The 25,270-nt window shown below is 40.1% G+C and overlaps 1 protein-coding gene and 1 pseudogene across 4 annotated transcripts; one reads left to right on the top strand and one right to left on the bottom strand.

Annotated features, from left to right (window-relative positions):
- The first annotated feature begins 1,874 nt into the window (after window positions 1-1,874).
- Window positions 1,875-6,004, top strand: LOC147481066 (Putative endonuclease or glycosyl hydrolase). Its single transcript, XM_086580280.1, has 3 exons — window positions 1,875-2,284; window positions 3,122-4,541; window positions 4,631-6,004. Exons 1-3 carry the CDS (start codon window positions 2,023-2,025, stop codon window positions 4,818-4,820), a joined length of 1,872 nt encoding a protein of 623 aa, XP_086436406.1. The 5' UTR covers window positions 1,875-2,022; the 3' UTR covers window positions 4,821-6,004.
- Window positions 6,005-9,525: 3,521 nt separating this feature from the next.
- LOC147481067 (pentatricopeptide repeat-containing protein At5g48910 pseudogene) lies at window positions 9,526-18,801 on the bottom strand (annotated as a pseudogene). Of its 3 annotated transcripts, XR_015205219.1 has the most exons (5): window positions 16,086-18,801; window positions 15,880-15,977; window positions 15,237-15,282; window positions 10,000-10,163; window positions 9,526-9,917 (listed from the first exon to the last, which is right to left on the bottom strand). The product of XR_015205219.1 is annotated as a pentatricopeptide repeat-containing protein At5g48910 pseudogene, transcript variant X3 (transcript). The 3 variants fall into 3 exon arrangements; XR_015205218.1 differs by having other exon boundaries at window positions 9,526-10,163; XR_015205217.1 differs by lacking the exon at window positions 15,237-15,282 and having other exon boundaries at window positions 9,526-10,163; window positions 16,086-18,800.
- Window positions 18,802-25,270: the final 6,469 nt, after the last annotated feature.

Raw genomic sequence — 25,270 nt, forward strand, 5'->3', positions numbered from 1 at the left:
AATACTAGTAACAGTGATAAAATTAGGATCCATCTTCAATCTCAAATAATGCGACCATGACATGACATTTGAAAATGCGCAATGCACTTTCCATAAGTGTATTGCCTACATTTATTTTACATGCAATACAACAAACTATTCAACACAATATAATTTCAACAACAAAACTTGATATCAACTAACAAAAATAATCATAAATAAATCATAAAATTATAAAACCTACTTGAGATTGCGCCACTATATATATTTGCTATGTGTTGGACGGATGTTGTCGCTAATGGTGGGTGTTGGTCAACTTCACAATGTGGTGGAAAGTTAAATCCAAGCTCAATTTCGTCATCCTCGTCCATATTTTGAGTCGTTAAGGATGATTATCTTAATTTGCCCATTTTTTTTAGTAATTCAGCATTTTCCAAACCATCTACTACGCTCTTGACATGGTGTGATAGATGGGGAATCATTGAGGGGAAAGGGGGGAGAGATTAGTGGACAAGATGAAGTGATCTCGTTTGTTAAATTAGAATGTGGGGATGGGATGTTTCATTCCATCTCGGTCTAAAATGATTGAATGAAACATTTCTCCCGAAATGCCAATTGTTTATGAGATTAGTTTTGTAGTTTAAATGTTTTGATTCTATAAAAATCACTTTAATATTTAATACTTGTGAGAAAACACTCTGATTTACAATTAAAAAAAACAAAAAACAAAAAAAATATTATTCAAGCATTTATATATAATTTAAAGTGGAGAAGGATCCAGAACTTTAATAGAGTTAGTGGCAGTTGATATGGTACTCCTAGGGGTAATATGGGGGGGGTCAACCCATGGTCAAATAGTGATGGGGAGGCGGGGGTCTAGGAGATACAAATCCAGTGGTCTCAGAACGGTGGGAGGCGGGTTGAAGTGTCATGTCTTGTACCATCACCCAACTGTTGTTGGGTCACTTTATGGGGGGTTTTAAGTGGTCATCGGTCGGGTGAAAATTATCATTTGAACCCAATTTCACCTAAAAAAAAACTTTCTAATTCTGCAAGTAATATATTTCCAATTCACAACATAGAAAAAAAAAAAAGAATCAATCAATACAAAATAAACAAATATAAAAAAACTTGAATTTGAATCCAAAACCATATCTGCAAATTTGAAACTTCTTTCTCGTGATTTACCATTTGTAAATTGATTATTTTCCATAACATGATAAAATGAAGATGGGAGCGAGGATCCATGGTACAAAACAATAAAATATAAACTAAAAGAATTCGAAATTAATACAAGGATGAATGATTCATTTTCTTCAAAATTCGAAAGTTGAATTTGAACTTTTGATATTTATTTGCCAAATGTTCAAACTTGAATATTTGAAATTGATGTTGAACTCATAAGTTTGTGTTCATATCTCTCAAATTCTTATAAAAGTTAAAACAAAATATAAACAAAATACAAAAATATTAGAGTTAAGTCTTGAAATCGTCAATGGGGTTGGGTCAGCGACTTTTTGAATGCGAGATCGGACGGTTTGACGGGTCGGATTTGAGCATAGAACCTACACCCATAGCCCAACCGCGTAAAAACGGTGGTGGGGCAGGGCGGGTCTGTTTTGGGTCGGTGTGGGTTTGGGTGGCGGGTGAAGACCGGATACCCTACCAGATGATGGGTCAGCAGATGATGGGTCAGCGGTTTTTTTTTACACTCCTTGCATTCCCCACTAATTCAATCATATGAGAAAGATAGAAGGCATTTGTTCACAAAATAGAAAACAAGAGAAACACCGTTCTATTGTACACGCGGCTGGTTTTCACTCGTTCTACAAACGCATCTACCTATTTAAAAGTATATAATAAAAGGCTATTCAAACTTTTTTGTCCTTCAAGTTAGATACCAAAAATAAAGTTAGATTAGAATAGAATCCTCCTCAATAATTAGTAATAAATAAAAAGTACCTTCCTTTGAAAACCTTGTCATTACCTTTTTTTTCCACTCCTCTCTCCAGAAGTCCAGAGTGAAAAAAAAGAGGGGCAGGCATGGCTGGAGGAGAAGAGGGAAGAGCAGAGAAGCAATATGTAGAAGCGAAGATATCAGTATGGTGGGACATAGAGAATTGTCAAGTACCTAAAGGATGTGATCCACATGCAATAGCACAAAATATAAGATCATCTTTAAATAGGATGAATTATTGTGGTCAAATTTCTACTATTTCTGCTTATGGTGATACTAATCGGATTAATACTCAAGTTCAACATGCTCTTAATTCTACCGGCATCACTTTAAATCACGTTCCTGCTGGTAATTTTTTTTATCTTTTATTCATAAAAATTCCATCTTTATTGATCGGATCTGTTTGTGTTGGTATTGCTTCATTCATCTTCAGTATATGACTGCCTAGTGATAGATATATTATTACACTTTATATGCTTTTTGTGTTTTTTATATGATGCTTAATGAAACTTATACTGGGGAGAAAATAAAGAATATGATTTGTTTTGAGGTTACACAATACATGAGAACTACTGAACTAGATATGGTTGTTGATTGGTAACTATTGGTTCTAGTTTGATATTGACTTTCGTGATGGTAAGAAAAATAAGAAAGATTGTTGCCGTTACTGGTTTCAGCTTGCTTAGTGGTAACATTTATAGGAGTTGTTACCACGTACCTAGATTTAAATCCCCACAAACACCCTAATAAACTATACTTTTATAAAAAAGTGCAGAACTTGCTAGTTGTTTTGTCTGAGTAGGGAATTTTAAGAATGAGGACTGAAAACTTGTTGCTACCCTGCAATTTAAAGTCTGGGTCATACATAAGAGAAAATCTCGGTATTGTTCAGTAAGATCATTGTGTCATTTCAGACATGTAAACTCCTTGTTTCCTCTCAGATGCATATTCTGGTCACAGGGGACACTATCTTTTGAAATATGTGAAGCAGTTGCTGTCTTTTTCTCAAGTCTTTGAAGACTAGATTATATGTGTTTGAAATAAGATATGTATGGTTATTTTTCGTTCAAAGCTCTATCTTTTTTGTGGGGTTTGAATTGTATGTTTGTTTTTTTTTCTCATTATTATTCTTCTTCTTTTTTCTGAGGTCTAAGAAATTGATATTTACTTTTTCTGTTTGAGCAGGTGCTAAAGATGCTAGTGATAAAAAGATTCTTGTGGACATGCTCTTTTGGGCAGTTGACAATCCTGCCCCTGCAAATTATTTGTTGATTTCCGGTGACCGTGACTTTTCCAATGCTCTCCATCAGTTACGAATGAGAAGGTATAATATTCTGTTAGCACAACCGCCAAATGCATCTGCACCGCTTGTTGCTGCAGCAAAGAGTGTGTGGCTTTGGAGTAGCCTTCTTGCTGGAGGACCACCACTAACAAATGGTGAAGTAACACAGGTTAGCAGCAATAACAATATTTCTGCTACTGACAACCAACTTTCTGGATCTAACCAGTCTTTGGATTCTGCTACCGACACTTCCTTTGGAAACCAAAAATTTGTTAGTACTGGAAAGGCAGCTGAAAATAAACAGAAAGGGAAGCAGCTTCGTAAATATCCAAGTCAACCCAGTATATTGAGAGCCGCTAGTGCACCAGTAGGGATACAAGAAAACAAAAGTAATGGAAGCTTTGGAGCAGCTCCTCACGAGTTTTTCGGTGCCAGTAAGCCCCTGTCAAATGGGCCTCTCAATGCCTTTCCATCTAATCCCGGTCCGTCTTGGAGCAATGGAACAACTGCCCCTTACCAACACCAGTATTCTCAGCTGCCAATACCAAACAACATGCCATTGCGACCTGAATTTTTCCCTAGCAATATTTTTCCATCACCAAATACGCATAATCAGGGTTATCATCAGGCACCTTTCATACCTGACGGTCCCACTTTTAACTCAGGTCCCGGAACAAACATCTCCGATTTCAGTAAGCTAAGTGTATCTGAGAATCCCAATAGAGTTCATAAGACCAAAGTTAAACAACGAAATGAGCGAGAGCAGAGGCCAAGTTCTTTTGTGGAGTCCCCTAATCCCCCGAACCCCAATGGCCCTCGTAATGGATATTTTGTGCAAAGCAACCCACCATTTTATTATGGCAATCAGAACAATAGGTACCCTCGTGGACCAGAGTTTCCACCTCCATCTTCCTCTGCAATGGGTATCAATCCCATTCCTGTGTGGGGGACTTCAGGTTCCCCAGAACCTTCACCATATGTCCAAGGCATTATGGGAGTTATTTTACTCGTCTTGAATACTTTAAAAAATGATAAGATGACTCCAACTAAAGCAAATATTACTGATTGTATTCGTTACGGAGATCCCAGACATCAGAATATGGATGTTAAGAAGGCCCTAGAGAGTGCTATTGAGCATCATATGGTAGTGGAACGTAAGGCTGGGCTGCTAAAATACTATACTGGCAGGAATGAGTCACTATGGAAGTGTGTAAACCCATTAGGTAGCGATACCACGCTATACACAGAACCAATATGGGATGAAATCTACACTTTTCTAAATACTCCTATTGGACGGAATGATTTGGGTGCATCTCGTTGCAGGTATGCTTTTCTTTTCTTCTAAGTATTACATTTTGATTTGTTCCCTAAGATTGTGTTTCTGAATTGAAAGGCCTGTCATTTTATATTAGGTATGAAGCTGCTATTACATTGAAGAATTCTTGCTTGAGCTTGAAAGATGTAGCTTTGGGTGACATACTTCAGATTTTGAATATTGTAGTTACTTTAAAGAAGTGGATTGTAGTTCATGCAAATGACTGGCAGCCGATCACTATTACCATTGGGTTTGGTGGAGATGCAGGTACCAATCCTGGTACTTGATTTCCGTCAAAAGTTAGTTAAGGTAAGAGAAGAGATCCTGGAGTCGTAAATAGAGTGGAAGTTGACAACGAAAGATGAGGAAGGAGGATCTCTTTTTGCAAATTTAGGTTAGTGTGGTAAAATATGGTTTTTAAATTGTTTTAGAAAGTTAAAGGTATTGGGTTATGCTTTCAGCATGGCCAACGGTAAATTCCTTCAAGGATATTATTAGATATTCATAAGTAATACTCAGTTGTGCAAGGTTGGGTTGACATGTATCATTACTTGAGACTAGTGTCCACAAGATGGTACCTGGAAGTTGCTTTTCCTTCTGGCTCGATGATGCAGTCGTAGGTTCCTTTTTGCACCATATGTTCACTTTCCTGGGTATATCTACATTTGGATTATGAAGTATCTGTTTGGATCATCCAATAGATCCTTATGGTTTTGTCAGGGGTTACATGTTTGGATTCAGCCCTTAACCTGCTTTGAATCAGTAAACGTGATTTGGAAAAATTACATGAAACTTCACTTCTTTGGTATATGGATTTATATACTTTCACGCGAGTCAGCATAAAGCTTCTTTCACGATCTACAACAATGGTATTCTGTAAATTCCGCCACAGGTTAATGGAGAAGCTCTATTGAAAGCGATGCCAATCTGTGGTATTCATATCGGTTTCTCATACATGATACAATTGATAATATACTGATGGAGAGACTCGAATGAAGTAGCATTTTACTAAGACAAAAAGGTAAAGAGCGAATCAGAATACGTTGGAATCAGTACATTGAGGATAATTGAAGCCAATCAGTCTCTATTGGTCAGTATCAGATACGGAATTTTGAATTGGGACTGGGTTCTTACTGAGCAGAATTAACATCAAGCAACCACCGTACAACATGCAGTCAGTTGCAGAAGGGTGACTAAAGGAAGTTCATATATTTTGTTTGGAATATGGATGTAGTTGCAATCGTTAAAAACCGCGAAGGAATGCCGACAGCAGCTGAATGACTTGGTACATCTGTGTATTGGGTTTCGTTTATGGAGATGGTATGCCCTTGCTACTTTTATTTTCTGTCTAGAGTCAAGCGTCTGTCGAATTTGCTTTTATTTTTAGTAATGTGTATCTTTATATTTAAAATTACTTTATGCTGTCAGGAAAACTGTGAGTTCAAATAAACTGTTGATGAGTTCCTATCCATATTTCTGTTTTGCTGTCAAATCCCACTTAGTTTGTAGTTGGAGAGAATAATTGTCAGTGGACATAAATATATGTTTGTTTACAATTTCTGAAAGGGTGAAAGAGAACATTGTGGTATTTGTTTGGTAATCCAGATATAATATATTCCTCTGTTAGAGCATCTTAAGCAGTGCCTGAGAAACCCCAAAGTGTATACATTTGTTTCCCCAACTGCCCCTTTAAAATGCATATTGCTAAAATAGAAGGGTAAAACTTGAGGCGTACTGTACGTTTGTGCGTACGATTATGAGACTATGAGATTGTTTCGTGCAAGGTGAAATTGGCTGCAAAAAATAATTTGACTAGGTTGTGCTTTGTGTCTGTTTGGCACATTTGGATCTGATTATGAGGGTTGGCCATCAGACAAGTGTTGCTTTCTGCACTGTGGCTTTACGGATATAGGGAAAAGTTCCTGTAAGGCTAAGTCCAATGGTTTGGTGCGCCATCCCGCTAAACCACAATAGCATAGTGTATACAGTTAGCGGGTTAGCGTTTCCCAACCCAATGGTTATTTTCACAACCGCCAATGCCTAATTTTTTTTTTTTTTTGGGACTCTCCAACCGCCATTCCTAGCGTGTGAGAAAAAAAAATTTTTTTTTTTTTTTTTTTAGGACTCTCAACGGGTAGGATTTTTTTTTTTTTTTTTTTTTTGGGACTCTCCAAACCGCCATTCCCATTAGGCGTGGAAAAAAAAAAATAAAATTTTTTTTTTTTGGACTCTTAGCCGCCATTCTCAAAGTGCCTGGTTTTTTTTTTTTTTTTTTTTGGGGACTCTTTGACCGCCATTAGACTTGACGCTATCTAGTTTTATATAAAATTTTTTTTTTGGACGATAGTGTTGCCGGGTCAAAGCGTTTTGGCACCATTGGATTTTTGTCCGTGATATTTAGTGTGGTATGTTTTAGACTATTGGATCAAAATCTGATATTTAGTGTTTGGCACTATATGCACAAATTGGACTTAGCCTAAGCATCAAAGTTGTTTGTAGTCGGGACAATCAGTTGTTAGATTGCTGAGCTGGAAAACCATTTGGAACGGGTTTTACTGGCTTCTGGGAAAAGTATCGTCACCCAAAATTTTGAACATAGGATACGTACTGTTGTGCTGTTACCTGAGTTTGTTGCTGAAATTTATCATAAAATTACCTGTTTAAGTCGGGGGAAAGCCATTCACTTTTTAAGACTAGTGTTCAGGCGTACTTGGATTTGTTTTGGTGCACTTCAGCTGAGCCTAGGACGTATGATGTAAGGACTTCTGTCTGAAGAAAGCACATCGCCAAGCAATCAGCTCTACAAGGTGTGTCGTAACGTTGTAATAAGTTCATTTGACATCTAGCTACTCTTAGAAGAGAATTACTGCTTCCTCCTGTTAAAAAGATTTGGTGCACAGCACACAAAAAAAAAAAGGGATGGGGTTTTAGATTTTGGGCATTGCTAATGGCAATAAATAATAAACTAGCAATTCTTAACGGCTGCACTAGAGGTCGATCTCTGAGTTGTACAGGGATTTAGGTATTCAGTATTCTTAAGTTCTTAACAGCTAGATGTCTCTGATGAGTTGTAAAGGGATTTTGGTAACGTTTTCCAAAGAAAGCAGATACATGAATTGTCAGAGTGTAATTTTCGGGGCAATGTGTTTCCCTTTTACTTGACCTTGTCTGTGGTATGCTTCCTTGAGAATTTAGATACCCTGATTCTTCTTTTAGCTACTTTCTTGTTTTCTCCTATATTTCTCCTCATTTGGGATATTTTATTTCTCTTACTAGGTCTTTATTTTTTTGGAACAAGCTATGGGGTTAAGCCGTTACCTGTTGATTAAATTTGGAAGAGTTATATACCTCCCTAAGAGTATGATCATTAGATGGAGGATTCTTCATACAACACACTATGCTATTAGCCTTAAACAGTTATGAACATAACACCCATCCGGGCATGTAAGCAAGACTAACAACATGTAACCATTTGCCTTCATATTTGCCTTGGACGCTTGCTTCATAATAGCTAAGGACTAAGGTGATCACCGCATGAAAAATAAAATATTACCATGTCTTTTAGTAGTTAATGCAACTACAACAAAACTAGAGATAAAATCTCGGTCATGTATGCAGTATTCACTAATTTCTTGTCCCTTGGCCCACGAGGCTAGTCCATTATTTTTGCTAGAGCATCTCTAATGGGAGGTGTAAACCGTATAGAGTGGAAAATTTACATCTTAAGTGTCAAAAAACTCTATCTAATGGGAATGTTAAGCCGTAGGTAATAGATTATTAGTTGATAGAGGGGGTGGGGAAGTCTCCATCTCGCTATCAGTTGATAAATAGCCCGGATGACACTTGAACACACTTCTGAACAAAAAAAACGTTCGGACGTATCTATTTATAAAGTCAATTTTAAACTCGGACAACATTTGAAGTGACCTCCCTCTTTAAATTAAAGAATAACGTCACTTCAAATGTCATCCGAGTTTAAAATCAAACTTTTTTACACTTTTCCGTTATGAACAATAGAGAGTGAATATTTATAACCTATACAATAACTTGTAATTGGAGTTGTAAAATCCTAATGGCACCTAGATGGAGCCTATGTAGAGATATAATTTTACACCCCTTACATACCCGGTTACCAACTAGTACTCATGGTCAAAAAAGAAGAGGAAATTAACACAACTTCTAATATTCTTCCCAATTTATCTCCATTTCCAATCATAAGAGAATCCCTCCTCTCCCAAGATGCAGGTAATGGTTTTAGTGTATCCATCATCAATGATTATACAATCAAAGCCTTCTTGCTGACCATAGCGCACTGCAGTTGCCACCAGTTTTGCATACTCCTTAGAAAAGACCTTCCCAGATTGAGTGGCCGCTCCCAGAAAAGCTCCATGATCCCTATCATTATCAACACAAAATTAAACAGATAATGAACTGAAATCTCTCCTAAAATACAAAGTTACTGTAACTGCAACTTGTTTTGGCAGCAAAATTCAGCTACCCTATTGGTAACTTGGTAAGTGTGGTTGCCTCTGTTCTGTAACATCAGTTCACCCTTACAAATTCTCTCTGAAAGTGGGCCCTCCAACTGGTAATAATATTGAGTTGGGCTTTGCTCTTTAGGAATCTCAAGTTCAAAGTACTACAAGGATATTATTTGGCCCAAGCGTTCCAGTTGATGGCCTAAATTCCACAGTTGATGCCCGTTGTAAAATCTTTACCCTCGTAATCCCTCAGTAAGATTACACACGGTTAAATAGTCGTGTGGATCAAGGATTTCGTCTTGATGATTTTCGAACTCCTTGTATATCTCAGGGAAGGTTGTAGGAAGGTGGTGTAGACTGTATTTAACCATCTCAAAAAAGTTCTGTAGATAGTAGTATTTCACTTCTGTCTCTATTTCAGCCTTTACAAATCCCAGCCTTGTTTTGCATGCAAAAAATAAGAAGTGGTGGTAGTGATTAGTGAAGAAGAAAGAGAAAGGAGCTGTTGTAGTTATGGGGAACTTATTTCAACTTTCCATAGAGCTACATATAAGCTCATCACAAGCAAATTCAAATAGCTTACATATGTGAAATCACCATGTATCTTTCACTAAGCAAAGAGGTCTGGCATCTATGCCTGGTTAACATAAGCGTCCATCTTCAAATTCAGGTTGTGAAACAGGTCCAAATACATATGCGGATCAGGGACTTCACCATGGTGTTTTTCAAACTCGATAATCCATTTCACCAAGCTTCCCTCGCCCTTTGGAAAAACTTGAACTGTGACCTGGAAATGTTTGAAACGACCGTGGACTGAACCTTCCATTATGTACAGAACTAATGCCATAGTCTCGTCATCTTGCTTTGTTGTCCTGCATTTTACAACCTCTTCCTCTGTAGTAACTGTGGTCATAGTATATCGCGATATATATCGAGATTTCAGAGAAGGGCATCGAAATATTACGATACTAATTTGGATACATACCAGTGCAAATATCGATGATTTTTGTTGATATTTTACGATATTTCCACGATATGTGTGATTAACAACTACCCGCTCCTAGAATCACTTCCACCTCTTCAGATCAAGTTCCTCCATCAACATACCAAATGATGTAGCTATCTCTGGGTCCAGACGCTCACAACAAACTGTAAGATCCAAAATCAAATCCATGAGCAAATCTCGTTTGGCCTCTCATAATAAATAAACCAGTCAATTAATTTAGACAGTTCCAACAATCAATCTTTCATATCATTCCTCATTTGCCTCACACAACTAGCGGGTAAGGAAGCAAACAAGATACGTCCTGTGGAAGGGTGGAGTTATAAAAAACATTGAAAAAAATAGAGTCGGCACTAAGCTAAAAGGCAGATTTGACCCCTCAACTTGTCACAAATTATTCCGTTTGGAGTTTGGACCCTAAAGTTAGTTTCAGGCAATTTGAATTCAACTTTTTGAAAACAAGGCTTTACTTTATATATTGTTGCAAGAGAAGAACGAATTACCTTTGAGTTTCACAAAACCAAAAGCTATGAACGAATTGGATCTTCAAATTATAAAATAGGCTTCTAGTTCTTCCAGGAGAATAATCAAGAACTTATGATTTCCAATCATCGGGACAAACAAATCTAAATTACAAGCTTCATTATTGAAAGATTGCTTGGTGTAAAGGTGTGTTTTAGTCTACGTTGCATACAAGGTTAGCAAGGAGACGGGGATTGAATGTAGAAAAGACCGAGTTCGTTTAGAGCGAACTATTTATGTATCTAGCTCTCGGTTCCGGGGGAAGAGTAGAATCAGGTTTGATGTAGTTCATGTAGGTGGTATTTATAGATACTGAAAATGTAGATCTACGAGACACGTATACTGACATGTACAAGTGTGGGGTGAAGATTGAGAATGAGTGTTAGGTTGGTTTTGGTAGGAGCTATGTGATGATTGGGAGTGGTTACAGTAGTTTGTATGTCACGATGATAGGAAGTACAAGTATGGCTCTGATAATGATTGCCTCTGCATAAGGGATGGTGTCGTCGCGTTCTGAGGTCGTACGTTCGACCTAAGATATATCTTGGAATATGAAGCGAAAATTTGAATATGAAGAATCTTGGTGGTGTTATGTGTTGCTTAATATGAATGAGAAAACTCCCTCCACGAACCTTAGTAGGTTGTGAGTAGAAATGCCTAGAGAAAATGGTGACACGTGGAAGTAAAAAGCGAACCGGTTCGTGTTGTGTGATGACTTGGAGTTAGTAGCTGGCACGTGGTTGGCATGTGAGAGAATCATAGCAGTTGCTAAGGAAAAGTGTCGTCGCGTTTTCCGGATTCTTGAAAAGACAGGTCTTTGGTACACGTGTGCAGGCTAGGGCATAAGTTGTAATCATAATGCATTGGGAACTGAACAGGCGGTTATTCAAAATCAAACTTTGGAGAACTGAAAAGTCATTTTCTATTTTCTTCTTCAACCAAAACGCCAGCTAGGGTTTCTCAGGTTAGTGTTTTTGCTGCCGCTGCTTTTCCGTTTTTTGTTTCTTTCGTCGTGCTCAGGCGTTGTGTGTTTAGTAGCTTGATCGGTGTTAGGTTTTGTTGTTTAGTTTTAGGGATTTGGTAAGGAAAAAAGAAAACAAAACAAAAAATGTCTGACTCTGATGATACTCGATCGGAAGAGGTTCAGGAAGTATCTTTAAGTTGTGGGGAATATGAGGAAGATAAGGAGGAGTCGGTAGGTTTTGAAGGTAGTCATGAAGATGATGAGGCTGAGGTTAGGGGTGACGATGATAGGGCATGAGCTGGTTATGTGGGTGTCTGTAGCTAGCACTTCAGGTCGTGATGAGGGTCTTGTCCTCCCATCGAGTGGGTTGCCGCCTAGGACGGTGGATCAACTCGCGGCGTGTGTGTTCCCCGAACTGAGGGAATCTTATGGTATTGAAGTAAACGACCTGGAGATACACGACCCAGGCCAGGACGTAAATGTGTTGAGTGAGGAGTACAACCCTCCGAACTGCGGGATAATAATCTGTGAGGGGCAGCTGAGAGCTAGTATGAAGATACCGTTCTCGAAGCTGGTTTGCGACTTTTTAAATTTCTGTTGGAAATCTCCCTGTCAGTTTGTTGGTAACACTTGGCGGCTGTTCAAGGTGTTCGACTTACTGAATGCGAGTGGTGAGTACCGCATAGGTGTGTCTGATATTGTTGAGCATTACACGATAAAGCGATTGCGTAATTTCAACTTTAGCTTACAAACTTTTATGGGGCATTCTAGTGTGTTGGATGGTGTAAGCAATGAGGCTTGGAAGAAGAGGCCGTTGCTATTAGTTGGGAACTACTGTGCTAGAGGATGTAGTTTGGAAACTAGGGTTTGCAATATTGCTGGTGGGTCTTGGATGGTGTATTGTTCTGTTGTTTGGATGATTGGATTATTGTTATTTTAATTGACTTGGGTCTTTGTTGTGTTTGCTGAGCTCGCTATAAAGAGGCGAACTAGCCGGAAGGAAATAGAGAGGTTTGCGAGGCTAACTTCGAGGAGCAGAAACGAGCGATCTTGCCTGAAGTCACACATTTCTTTGTGGAAAGAGGAGGTCGCAAGATTAGGGAGAAAAGGGAGGTCCAGAAAAAAGGGCTCGAGGTCAACCTAGTGAGACAGCGATGGAGAGACGAAAGAGCGATCTGGTGACGAGGGACGATCGGGATCGAGGTTGTACTGGTCCGAAGCGACCCCTCGGAGGCGCTGGTGGGTCGGGGGCTGGTGGGTCCAGTGGCTCTCCCCTTGAGCTGGAAGAAGTGGTCTTCAAGGCTCGCGAGCGAGGCAGTTCGCTGAAGAGGAAGGCTGATGTGACCAAGCAGGGAGCTGCGAAAGTTGCCAAAGCTGCGCGACACTTGCTTGGGGATAGCTCTGGTGCTGGAGGAGTGACTGGGGTTGGACGGGTTGGGGGTAAGGCCTCTCGCAGCTCTAGGTCGAGGGTTGCACCCGACTTGCGGGGATTAGATCTGGAAACCTTTGAGGTCGTTCCAAGTCTGCCACCGGTGTATCGAGAGCCTATCTCAGGGGTAAGGTCTAAGGCTCCTAGTAAAACGAGTGGGAAGTCTGTTGTGGTTGGTGATGATCTGGAGGGCCAAGTGTTGTTTCTGGACGACCAGGGGGTGCAGCGAACTATGAAACGAACTGATGTCAGTTTCAAGTCGAGTAAGGTTTCGGCGAGTCTCCTTGACCACATAGCTCTGGATGGCAGCCGTCAGGAACTGGATTCCAGGGGCCTTACTGATAACCTTAAGCGGATGGATATGGCTCATTGTCTGGTATATTTTTGAGTATTAGAGAGTAATTTATATTAAAAATATGACTGTGAGGAAATAATATATTTATATATATTATGCACGTGTCCAACACGAATCATGAAAACTCATGGAAGATCGTTACAACATAACACCTTGTCTAGAACGAGGTGATAACCTCTAGGGCTCATGACAGATCGTTACAACATAACACCTCGTCCCAAACGAGGTGACAACTCGCACACACGACGCTAACGGGATGAACGCCAACGAGGCGTGTTAGTTAAAGTCGTAGCATCAGTCGCGCTTATAAATACACTGTCTAAAAGCTCATTTATTCTCATCAAGACAGGGACTTGAGCTGACGGAGGAAAGGGGGGAAGCATTGGGTATTTACCTATAAAACAGAGGAGAGGAACAATGTCTGACTTGATTTAAGTTCATCACAAAATCTTGATATGTAGGCAGCTCGTCCCAAAGCGAGCTCAGTCAAAACTCGACCCATCACAATCTTCTCCATTATTCACACTTGTAAGGACTGATCAAATTCAACCTTTACAATGACCATATTCAAAGAAAATATAGATATTTATCGATATTTGTGGATATTTGTCGATATATCGCGATATATCCACGATATTTACACTCAGAAATACCCACACATAGTCTGTGGATATTTATGGATATTTGTCGATATTTTTCGATATATCTCAATATATCCACGATATTTACAGATGCCCAAATGTAATATATCCCTACACGGGGGATATATCCATAATGCATATCCATAAATCAGAGGTCGATATTTTGTCATATCCCGATATTTTGTACTATGGGGGGTATACCGCCATCGCACATTGGAAAACGTGGTGAACAAAATCTTGAGGAGAGGGTTTCTTGAAAGTACCTCTGTGGTGAGCGGGAAGCGGTATGTCTTGAGCATTTTACGAACGACCGCTTTCGTCTTTCACAGATTAAGGCCCGGGTCGATCCATTCGCGATGACTAGTTAATCTGTTGATTAACTTCGTTGATGCCGTTCTCAGCGACATTACCAGCTGGCTGTTGTTGAGCGTCAACTTGTGCACGAAGAGCAGCATTCTCTTGCCTGAGCAAGGAAATGCTCTCATTGGTTAAGCCTAGCTGGTTTGCGAGGCCTTGAACTTGAGCTTTGAGGCTTGCCATACTTCGTAGGCTTGAGATATTTGGTTTTTGGTTTTTGGGTTGTGTGAAAATGGTGTCTTAAGTAATCGAGACCACAGACGGCGCCAATGTAAAGGCGTGATTCAGCTTTCCTTTACATACACAATGAATGGGAACTGGAATGGATTATTATGAGGACCGAGTTCGGCTTAAGAGCGAACTGCCTACGTATCTTGCTCTCGATTATGAGGGGAGAAAAGAATCAGGTCTGGCGTAGTTCATAGGAGGGGTATTTATAGATGTTGAGAGTGAATCCTCGCCCACTACGAGTAAAGTGTACCACAAACGTGAGGTCTAGATTAAGGAGGCGTGCGAGAACTGTCTTTATAGGTCTGCTGTGATGATGGGGATTAGTAGTCTGGGCAGCTTGGCGGCGGGATGGTCGATGGTCGGTGGCGGTGATTTGTGCATGTGCATCTCTGTTCATGATTGCTTCTAGAAGGTAAGCTGAGTCACGTTATAGCCTGGTTCGCGTGCTGGCGCAAACTGTGCTGGAGCATTCTCTTAGCTTGTAAGTACGATCTAGTTCCACAGGTCGGTGTGGTATTTCCATCATGCTGAGTACGCCGATATCCCTGAAGGAGGATATCACTCCCTTACAAGAGGTTTATAAACTCATAAAATGGCTCCAGAATCTGCAGTGCAAAACCAATGACAAAAGCCACAACATAGACAAAGCTATTCCAACCCAAGTAATTTTTTTTTTTTCTAATCTATCTTCTTTTTATAAAGGTTTCTATATTAACTAACCATATCGGTGATTTCAAAAGAGACCATGTCATCCACTTTAAGCTTTCTGAAAAAAAAATGTGAAAAGAGGGGAGGAAAGGAAGATATTAAATAAAACCCAATGTGGAACAAGCTATACGCAAACAAAATCATACAATACTTTCAACCTGGTTAAGCCAGGCGAAAGTCGTCTTTTGTTCTTCCATAAAACGATATTGCATAATAACAAACACTCAGATATTTGTGGAGCAAAGACATGGTTCTACAGACCAATCTACTCTTGATTATCTATCTTAACGGAATCTTATTTTTATTCTTCCAATCAAATAACTGCCTAGAATTGTATTTAGATGCTGACATTTAAGTAACTTAGGAATTAACATATTAGCATCCCTGAGCAGGCCAGGGTATTGTAGCATTCCTTACTGGGTTGCTACTTGCTAGTAGTATATACTGGGTTGCGAGGGTATTAATAGTAGCATTCTTCCATTGGGTTACCACTTGGAATTAGTATATGCTGGGTTGCTTAATTAAGTTGCCTACAAGCATTTCCCTGCTGGGTTGTTTATGTTTATATCGCTTTTCCTCATTACTATTTTTAGAAAATAAGCACTCTGTGCAGTTCACAAAAATATGAAGCAGTCTAGGAGACAAGGATGCGTACCGTAAAATGGAAGGTTAACTTCTCCGGGACTTCATGAGCAAAGCAATAATGCAATATACATTGACTGGCTTAGTTTCGTTTGTGTTTTGCCTTCCCGCCTGAGTTGAAAAAAGTTTATAATCACTAGGGACACAAACAAAATTATTGACCAACAATTAAATTGAGACTCACTTTATTTTTTCCTTGATTATTGTATCAGTTCTTACCGTTTCAAATTCTTTAACGATGTGGCTGTTGTCCTCAACAGAGCTTCTGCAGTGCTGGTTCCAATGGATCAGAAAACAGCAAGTGTATACAATTATCCTTCGTACTATTGCACAACAACAGAGCTTCTGCAGTGCTCGTTCCAATGGATCAGAAGACAGTAAGTGTGTACAATCATCCTTCATACTACTGCACCGTTTTCATTAGGTGAGTTGCATGGATTTGTCATCTCATCAGTAGACTGCAAATGGTGCAAGGCCTCATTGAACACTTTACGAGGACCAAATTGATGGAAAAAACCCATTTGGTGTGCATCTAAGAAGCATTAGATACAGAGTCTTAAAAGATTGTAAATAATCGAACAGAGACATCCTTCATACTTGTCGCCACCATTTGAAGTGAATAACCTTCCCAAAGAATCATTATTTCAATAGCTTCTTCGGTACTATGAGTGGTGGAGATGCTTGCCGTCCTCCCCTTGTAAAGTTGGATTCTCTACAAACATTCCTGGTCATCTCTCATTCCATATGAAACACACAGAAATAATTTTAACATTAAGCAGTCACTTATGGCCACGCAGGTTTCTCACAGTTGGACTTGATTGAAAGGTATGATACTATGATTGGCAGGAGTGCTGCCTTTTTTTCGCTAACCTTTGGGCTTTGGCAGGAGTGCTGTCACTTCCTTAAAATGCAGCTTTTTGCCATTCCATGTCAACAGTTATCTGAGGCTTGGAATATAGTGTCATAGTGCTTCCAAATGGTACTAATATACATATATGACCTGGTTTGATATTTAGATTGATTTATCTGTTGGTATATCTATCAATTATCACCAGTAATCATTACAAGAGCAGCATCCCTTACTAAAATGGTGAAACCTGTTCCTATCCCTCACTATTATTTCACGGTAAAAAATCTTTGAAATGAGCTTACTCGCCTGGTGACAATCTCTACAAACTCGCAAATTCTTAGAGATCCGAATTGTTGCCCCAGGTTTGGTTTTTAACAGGCCAAAGGCAATGGCAAGCTTCTCACTGTGGTAGTGCAATGGGTTTTCTCTGTCTTCCTCCTCAACATCATGCAATACTCCATCAGTATTAGGCACATAGCCAGCACATTTCATACGTTCTAACATCTCATCTACCTTAGCATATATCTCTGTAGCTTGAGGATGACCCCTGCCTCCAGCAATGAATTCATTAACAACACCATCCATTTCAATCATAGAAAAACCAGGGGCCTTTTTCACTCCTCTGTCATTCATTAACTTTCTTATGAGAGCAACATCATCCCATCGGCCAACATTGGCATATAAGTTAGCCAATAAAACATAACGACCACTGTTATCAGGCTCCATTTCAATGACTTGTTTTCCTATTTCTTCTCCCAACTCAATTTCTCCATGGATCTTACAGGCTCCAAGAAAGGCACCCAAGACACCTACATCTGGACTCATGGGCATCTCATCTATAAGCTGCTTTGCTTCTGTTAAAAAACCAGATCTACCAAGCAAGTCGACCATACATCCATAATGCTCCATTCCTGGTTCAATTCCATGAACTTCTTTCATATAATTGAAATAATAACGACCCTTTTCTATCAAACCTGCATGTGAACACGCGCTTAGAAGATTGACAAATGTAATATAATCTGGGGATACCATCTCCCTCTCCATCTCATGGAAAAGCTCTATGGCAGACTCTCCTTTCCCATGCACCGCTAAGCCTCCAATCATACAATTCCAAGAAGAAATCCCTTTGTGTGATAACCCTCGGAAGACATCAAATGCCTTATCTATGCAACCACATTTGCAATACATGTCAATTATAGTTGTTGAAAGTTTGGAGTCCACTTGAATCCCACTGGTTTCAATATACTTATGTATCCATTCTCCTTGCTCTAAAGCTCCCAAACCTGTACAAGCTGACAACATACTCGCCGCAACAAACTTATCCAATTCCACTTTCTCTAACCGCATCCTATCAAACAAACCAAATGCCTCACGGAAACGATTACTTTGAACATAAGCAGCTATCATTGCATTCCAAGAAACAGAATTCTTTTCCGGAATCAACTCAAATACTCTATACGCCTCGTCCACAAGCCCACATCTCGAATACCCAGTAATCAAAGTAGTCCACGACACAACATCCCTCTGAACCATCTTATCAAAAACTCTCCTTGCATCATCCAAATATCCAAAACTTACATACATATTAATCAAACCATTTTGAGTAAAGTCATCTTCACCAAACCCGAATTTCAAAACATGTGCATGAACTTGTTTACCTTCTTTAACCACATTACCAACACAACAAGCTTTAACAACAGAAGGAAACGTAAATCTATTCGGCACAACAACTTCTTCTAACATTCTTGAATAAAACATAATACACTCATCAACTAATTCACAAAGCAAGTAACCTCTAATGATAGTATTATATATAAAAGCATCAGGTTGGGTCATTTTATTAAATATTTTGAGAGCGTAGTTCAAGTCACCTGATTTTGAGACTGCACAAAACTTTATAAGTCGCCCCATAGCATCATTGTCAGTAGTGAGACCGAGTTTGATGAACTTTGCATGGAATTGCTTGATGTCAGAGATCGTTGAGCATGATTCTATGTTTTGAGAAATGGGGCGGTGTTGGATTTTGGGTTTTGAGAGTGGTACTGAAGATTGGAGAAGCACAAGAGAAGCCATTGGTGGTTCACTTGAGTACTTTTTTCTGTCAACTGTTTCTGTTATTAGTTGATAACAGATATTTCCAAAATCTCGGCCACTATATCGAAATATCGGAAGCAAGTTCTGAAATATAAACATCTCGTTGATACTTTCCGGTATTTCGTTAAGGAAACTATCGTATGGAGCTCTCTCTAAATGAATATATAGGGCGTTTCAAACCGTTGCGTCAAATCAAAAACAAAAAAAAACCTAATGGGTTTGTTTTGAACAAGAGGACACGGTCTCAATAGGGGGGGACAAACTTCCCAATGTCAAACTTCAAAACCTAATGTAACAAGAGGACATCTCCAATAGGGGGGGGAGGGGGGCATTCCCAATGGAGGGGACTTTGAGTAGAAATAGAGCAAAGTCATGTTCAAGTCCTCCAAAACAATAGTCCAATACAATGGTGACTTTGAGGCTTGTGAGGGACTAATATACACAACCAATGTATATTATACACGTGTCCAGCACAGCTTATCACAGAATTATATTTAGACTTCGGCCAGGTCGCTCATATCAAGATCTCATCCATGTTACTCATATCATCAAGACCCTAGCCAGGTCACTCATATCAAGACCTCAGCTAGGTTAACCTCAACTAGGTCGCTCATATCAAGACCTCAGCCAGGTCGTTCATATCAAGACCTCAGCCAGGTCACTCATATTAAGACATCAGCCAGGTCACTCATATCAAGACCTCAGCCAGATCTCGTAACGCCGAGAAAAAAGCGGTTATTTACAACAAGTCAGAATAAAGAAGGTTATAAGTACCCTCCGATCAGACTACATACACGTGTCCATACACCAGGTCGTTCTCCATCAGCTCGTACCATTCTAGCAGAACGTACTAACGACCCGATCCCAGGTCGTCCCAAGCAGCAGTTACAGCCATTTATGGAAGCAAATCATCTTGGAGCTCAGTCAACATGCCAATCAATGAGACATTTACTTTGTAACAGTAGAAGTAATGTCAAATCATCAAGATAGTACAAAATATGGATCTACACTTGATAACAGTCTGGAGCAAATAAGGAAGGTCAGCTCAAACATCTATAAATAGAAAGAGATGAACTATATAAGACTTGATTCAAGTTTACCCCAAGAAACTTGATACGTAGGCAACTCTTGTCCCAAGGAGAGTGCAGCCATTCCCGATCACATAAATCATCAGGTCGTTGTCCAGTAAACACCAAACCTCTACATTGGCGTTGTATGCCAGTTTGTTTCCTTAAGAAAAGAACACACACCCTTTTCTAAAGCCCACGAAGCTGGTCAGCAAAACCACCATGGACCCCTCACTTCAAATGTTGGCAGATCAGATGAAGACACTCCAAGAAGCTTTCATCACCTTGCAGCAAGAAAATCAGACGATGCGTGCGAACAGGCCACTTCCAACGCCAATAACGGCACTCCAGACGCAGTAGAGAACAACACCATCGTAACCCTCACCACTACCACCAATCAAAGGTTAGAAGACTTCACACAAAAGTTAAAGAAGTTAAACGACAAGACAAGCGCGATCCAGATCGCTCAGAAGATACTCCAGACATACAAGGCGTCACCATTCACGACGGAGATCAGTCACAAGCAATCACCTTCAGAATTTATCCAACCAACGTTCCCGCTGTACGACGGTAGCTCGTGTCCAGGCCAGCACATAGCTTATTTCAGCCAGACTCTCACACTCTACAGACGCTCCAGAATATAACTACCTGAAGTGCAAACTATTTCTAGCCAGCTTGAAGGACGGAGCATTAGAATGGTTCTACACGCTCACCCCTGACTCAATCAACAATTTCAACAAATTAGCTGAGACGTTTGCAACAGAGTTCGTCCACAACAGGAAGAAACAAGCCGACTTGGACTCCCTGTTTCAACTAAAGCAAGCAGATGGCAAGACAATCTGCGAGTTCCTAGGACATTTCAAAAAGGAGCTCCTCTCAATGGAGCCAGGCTTAAAGGACAGCTTTGCAACTTCTGCATTCACCAATGCTCTCCTAGATGACTCCGACTTGGCAGGATCTCTGATGCGCAACAAACCAAAACGCCTAGACGACCTATATCACAGAATTGACAAATACATCAAGTACGAAGAGTGGCGGGCACAGTGCAAAGGCAAAGAAGTTCTTGCAGTAAGCGACAAGCGAGAACCCAGAGAAAACAAACGCTACTCAAGCAGCTCCAACAACAACAACAACAATAACAAGGGCCCTAGCTCCCACAAGCCCTCTTACACAAAAAGGGAATTCTCCAGCTTCTCTAGGACACCAAGGCAGATCCTGAAGAAGATCTATGTATTTCAAACCCAACATCAATAAGGTGATCGCCATACCAGAACGTCCATACTGCCATTTTCACAAGCTCCACCACCACAACACTAATGAATATTGGAGCCTCAAGCACTACCTCCAAGACTTAGTCGAGGAAGGTAAATTGAAGGAGTTCCTGCCAGAAAGCGACCTCAGGCATAAACTGGATGCAAAACGCCACAGAAGTAGGAGCTGCAACCACGAACGACCTGCCAATAATAGAAGCAAAAGCAGAATGGTCCAACGATCTAATTCTCCAGGTCGGTCGAGACACAATAAGAGACAACACTCCTCCGACAACGACGAGGAAAAAGTAATCAACATGATTACTGATACCTCCAACGATGAAACATCATGGGAAAAGCACAGAAGGGTAGGAGCGCTTCAGGAGATCTACCATCTCTCCCACAAAGCTGAAGTCATCACTCCTACCAGCTCTTAGTCAACGACCTCCATAACATTCACGGAGAACGATCTAGACAAGGTATGCCTACCTCATAATGATGCCCTGGTAGTGCACGTAAAAATCAACGGGTGGACAGTAAAAAGAGTCCTCATCGATCCAGGTAGCTCGTGTGACATACTTTTCTATCAAACATACAAGGACATGCACCTACCAGACTCGGTGATGATAGAGTCAAATGCACCGCTCTATGGGTTCAACTGAGATCGCACAGATGCCATTAGAGACGTCATCCTACCAGTCTCTGTTGGTGAAAAAGAGGACATGGTCAAAACGTCAACACGCTTCAGTGTGATCGATGTCAAGTCGTCCTACACTGCCATTATAGGATGCCGATAGATTCACAAGATCCAAGCAATTCCATCAATCCTACACCAGGTCTTGCGATTCCCCGAACCCCGAGGCATCATGGAGCTCAGAAGCAACCAACTAGAAGCTCACCGATGTAATCACGTCAGCACAATAACCACACCCTAGCCTCAGTCGAAAACAGGGACGTTCGAAAGAAGCAAGATCCTCAAGCTTTTCCCCCCCACCAGCAGCAGCAGACAAGCTCAAAGGGAAACAAACACAAATTGAACCGGGAGAAAAAGTCAATATGGGCACAAATGATGACCCAAAGTTTGTCTATGTTGGGGCTGATTTAGACCCCAAGCTCAAGGAGCAACTTGTCAAATTTTTATCTCTCAATAAAGATGTTTTTGCTTGGTTGTATATCGATATGCCTGGAATCAACCCACAGGTCGCTTGCCATAAATTAAATGTCAATCCAAATGTAAAGCCTATCAAACAACAACCTTACAAACTAGCTCTCAAGTTTCAGAAAGCCATCAATGAAGAGATAGAAAAACTAAAAAACGTGGGTTTTATCAGAGAAGTCGAATACCCGACCTGGCTAGCTAACATCGTAGCCGTCCCCAAAAAGAACGGCCAGGTACGACTTTGCATATACTTCACCAACGCCAACAAGCACTGCCCCATAGACAGTTTCCCCCTACCAAGAATTGACATTCTGGTAGATCAAACTTGTGGCCACGAACTCCTTTTGTTCATGGACGCATACAGTGGGTATAATCAAATACCACTCGCAGAGGAAGATCAGGAAAAGACGTCCTTCACAACCGAACAGGGAACGTTTTGCTACAACGTCCTACCATTCGGCTTGAAGAACGCAGGCGCGACCTACCAAAGACTGGTCACTAAGATATTCAAAGACTTGTTAGGCGACACTATGGAAGTCTACATAGTGAAAAGGCTAAAGATCACATTTCTCACTTACAAGAAACCTTTGAAAGACTACGCCAAAACAAAATGAAGCTCAACCCAGCAAAATGCATATTCGGGGTAGCTTCAGGGAAATTCCTAGGATACCTCGTCTCACAAAGGCGAATCGAAGCAAACCCAGAACAAATACGAGCTCTCCTCGAGATGCTAGAGCCGACCTCCAAGCAACAAATCTACAAGTTATCTGGCATGATCTCAGCCTTCAACATATTTATCTCACGTGCATCTGACAAATGTAGACCCTTCCTCTAAATACTGAAGAAGGGCGCAACATTCACATGGACATACGAATGTCAAAAAGCTTTCAACGACCTGAAAGCTTACCTATCAACTCTTCTCATCCTGTCCAAACCAACAGAAGGAGAGACACTGGGGCTTTACCTTGGGAGTTGGGACTATCGACTTTGCCATCAGCTCGGTTCTTTTTCGCGAAGACGAAGGAATCGAAAAGCCAATCTATTTCACCAGCAAGACATTGGGCGACTCAGAAAAACATTACTCCACAATGGGGAAAACAATGTTAGCTTTGATGTATTCAGCTCGGAAGTTCGACCTTACTTCCAAGCCCACAGTATCAAGGTCATCACAGATGTATGATAAGCACCCAAAAGTGTATTATGAAACCCCATTGAGACATATAAATTTGGTTAATTATGTGTTTAATAATCATGAAATAAATATGTTTTCATACTTTTGCAGGTATTTGCAGTAAACATGGAAATATTGGTTAAATATGCAATAAAGCACGAGGAACGGCGTATATATGAATTCCGCCAAATCCACACAGAAGCATCAAACTTCCAAAGCTCTTACCTCTCGAACCAGGACTCCGAATGCGACAAGAGAGCTGCTCAGACAATCAGGGAGATGAACTCTACGCATAGGCGGAAAGTTGTAAAACTGCCCAAAATACCGGACCGCCACTGGACTGCACATGGACCCACTATGTGGGGCCACAAGATTGGATGAGTCATCAATCATGGAGCATGTCAAGACAAAAAAAAATAACAAATTATTGGTGCAAAGTTGACACCTTGTATGTAATAAATTAGATTAGGTGTTAATAGTGAAAAAAAGGCAAGGTGTCACTTTGTTTTAATGTGGTGGATAAAAATAAATTAATGTGGTTTGATGATTCACGTGGGAGAAAATGAGATTTCTCTCAAATAGAGAAGAAATTAGACAAAGGTGGGGGACACTCCATTTACTCCCTTGACTTATTTTCCTTACATGGCATTATTTTAGTTCCTTAGTAAAGAAAATCATAAGTTAGTTTTTAGTTTTGGTAAGAAAGCTTGTAATAGTTTTAATGGAGAAAACATTTGTTTTCTTCTAGAAAATAAATAGAAGTGAGTTTGATTGTTTATCTTCTTCCTTTTTCTCTCTTTTTTTGTTTCTCTAGTTTAAATTCCTTGTCTCAAGAATCATGAGCTAACTTCCCTTTTGGGGAGTTAATCCAACTCATGTGAGGGAAAAACAATTGTTGTTGGTTTGGTAGGTTTTAGGAAGAACAACTAACTCTACATCCTATCCCAAAATGATAGTTGGTGTAGTGTCTAGTTAGGAATCAAGCAATGAGCTTAGAGATAAGTCATTGCTTGGTTTCATTTTTAGCATGTATGAGCTCTTTAGTGAGCCATACATGCTAGGGATCAAATCTTTTTTTTTTTTTCCATTAGGGACTTGTCTATGAGTCTAGGAAGAATCAATAAACCTTTTCAAATCAATAAACTAAATGTTAGTTTCACATGAGGAGGATTAACTCTCCACCTTTTTTTAGTAATTTGTATTTTGTTTAAGTGCATGATTTCAAACTTTAATGTTTTTCTAAATGTTGTGTAGGAAAGAAAACCTAGCATTAGTATTATAACCTTACTCCTTAGTTCCCTTTATTGTAACAACCAATTTGTAGTTGTCCTAGACTTTAGGTTGGTTGAATCCTTATTCCAACTCTACTAAAATCGAAGATCGTGAGTAAGGACCTGAGTTGCTTTTTGCATCAATTTAGAGAGTTCAAACCTCTAAGTAGTAGTAAAGAAGCATATATCAAATGCGCCGCTGCTGTTGTTAAAGCCATAGAATGTGTTCTACGGATCGGAAGTTGCAAAAGGGGAACCCCCATTCTCTTCTTTTCTTTCCTTTTCTTTTCGTTCTTACGCTTTTTGTTAAATTTTCGGATTTTTGCCTCGCAATAGACCTGTTCGCTCACAAATTTTTCGTTCCACTTCTAGGTACCAAAAGTTAGGACTGGGAACGTACACTACAGGAGATTATAAGACTTCCATAAAAAATTGAACTCACTGTGGATTATTTGACACGGCGCGGCGCTGCAGGTGTATTCTTGTGAGTGTGACCGCTCATGAAGTCAAATTGCTTGTTTGATGTCCCCTGTTCAAACCAC

Source organism: Coptis chinensis, chromosome 8, assembly GCF_015680905.1.
Source record: "Coptis chinensis isolate HL-2020 chromosome 8, ASM1568090v1, whole genome shotgun sequence".
Taxonomy (NCBI): Eukaryota; Viridiplantae; Streptophyta; class Magnoliopsida; order Ranunculales; family Ranunculaceae; genus Coptis; species Coptis chinensis.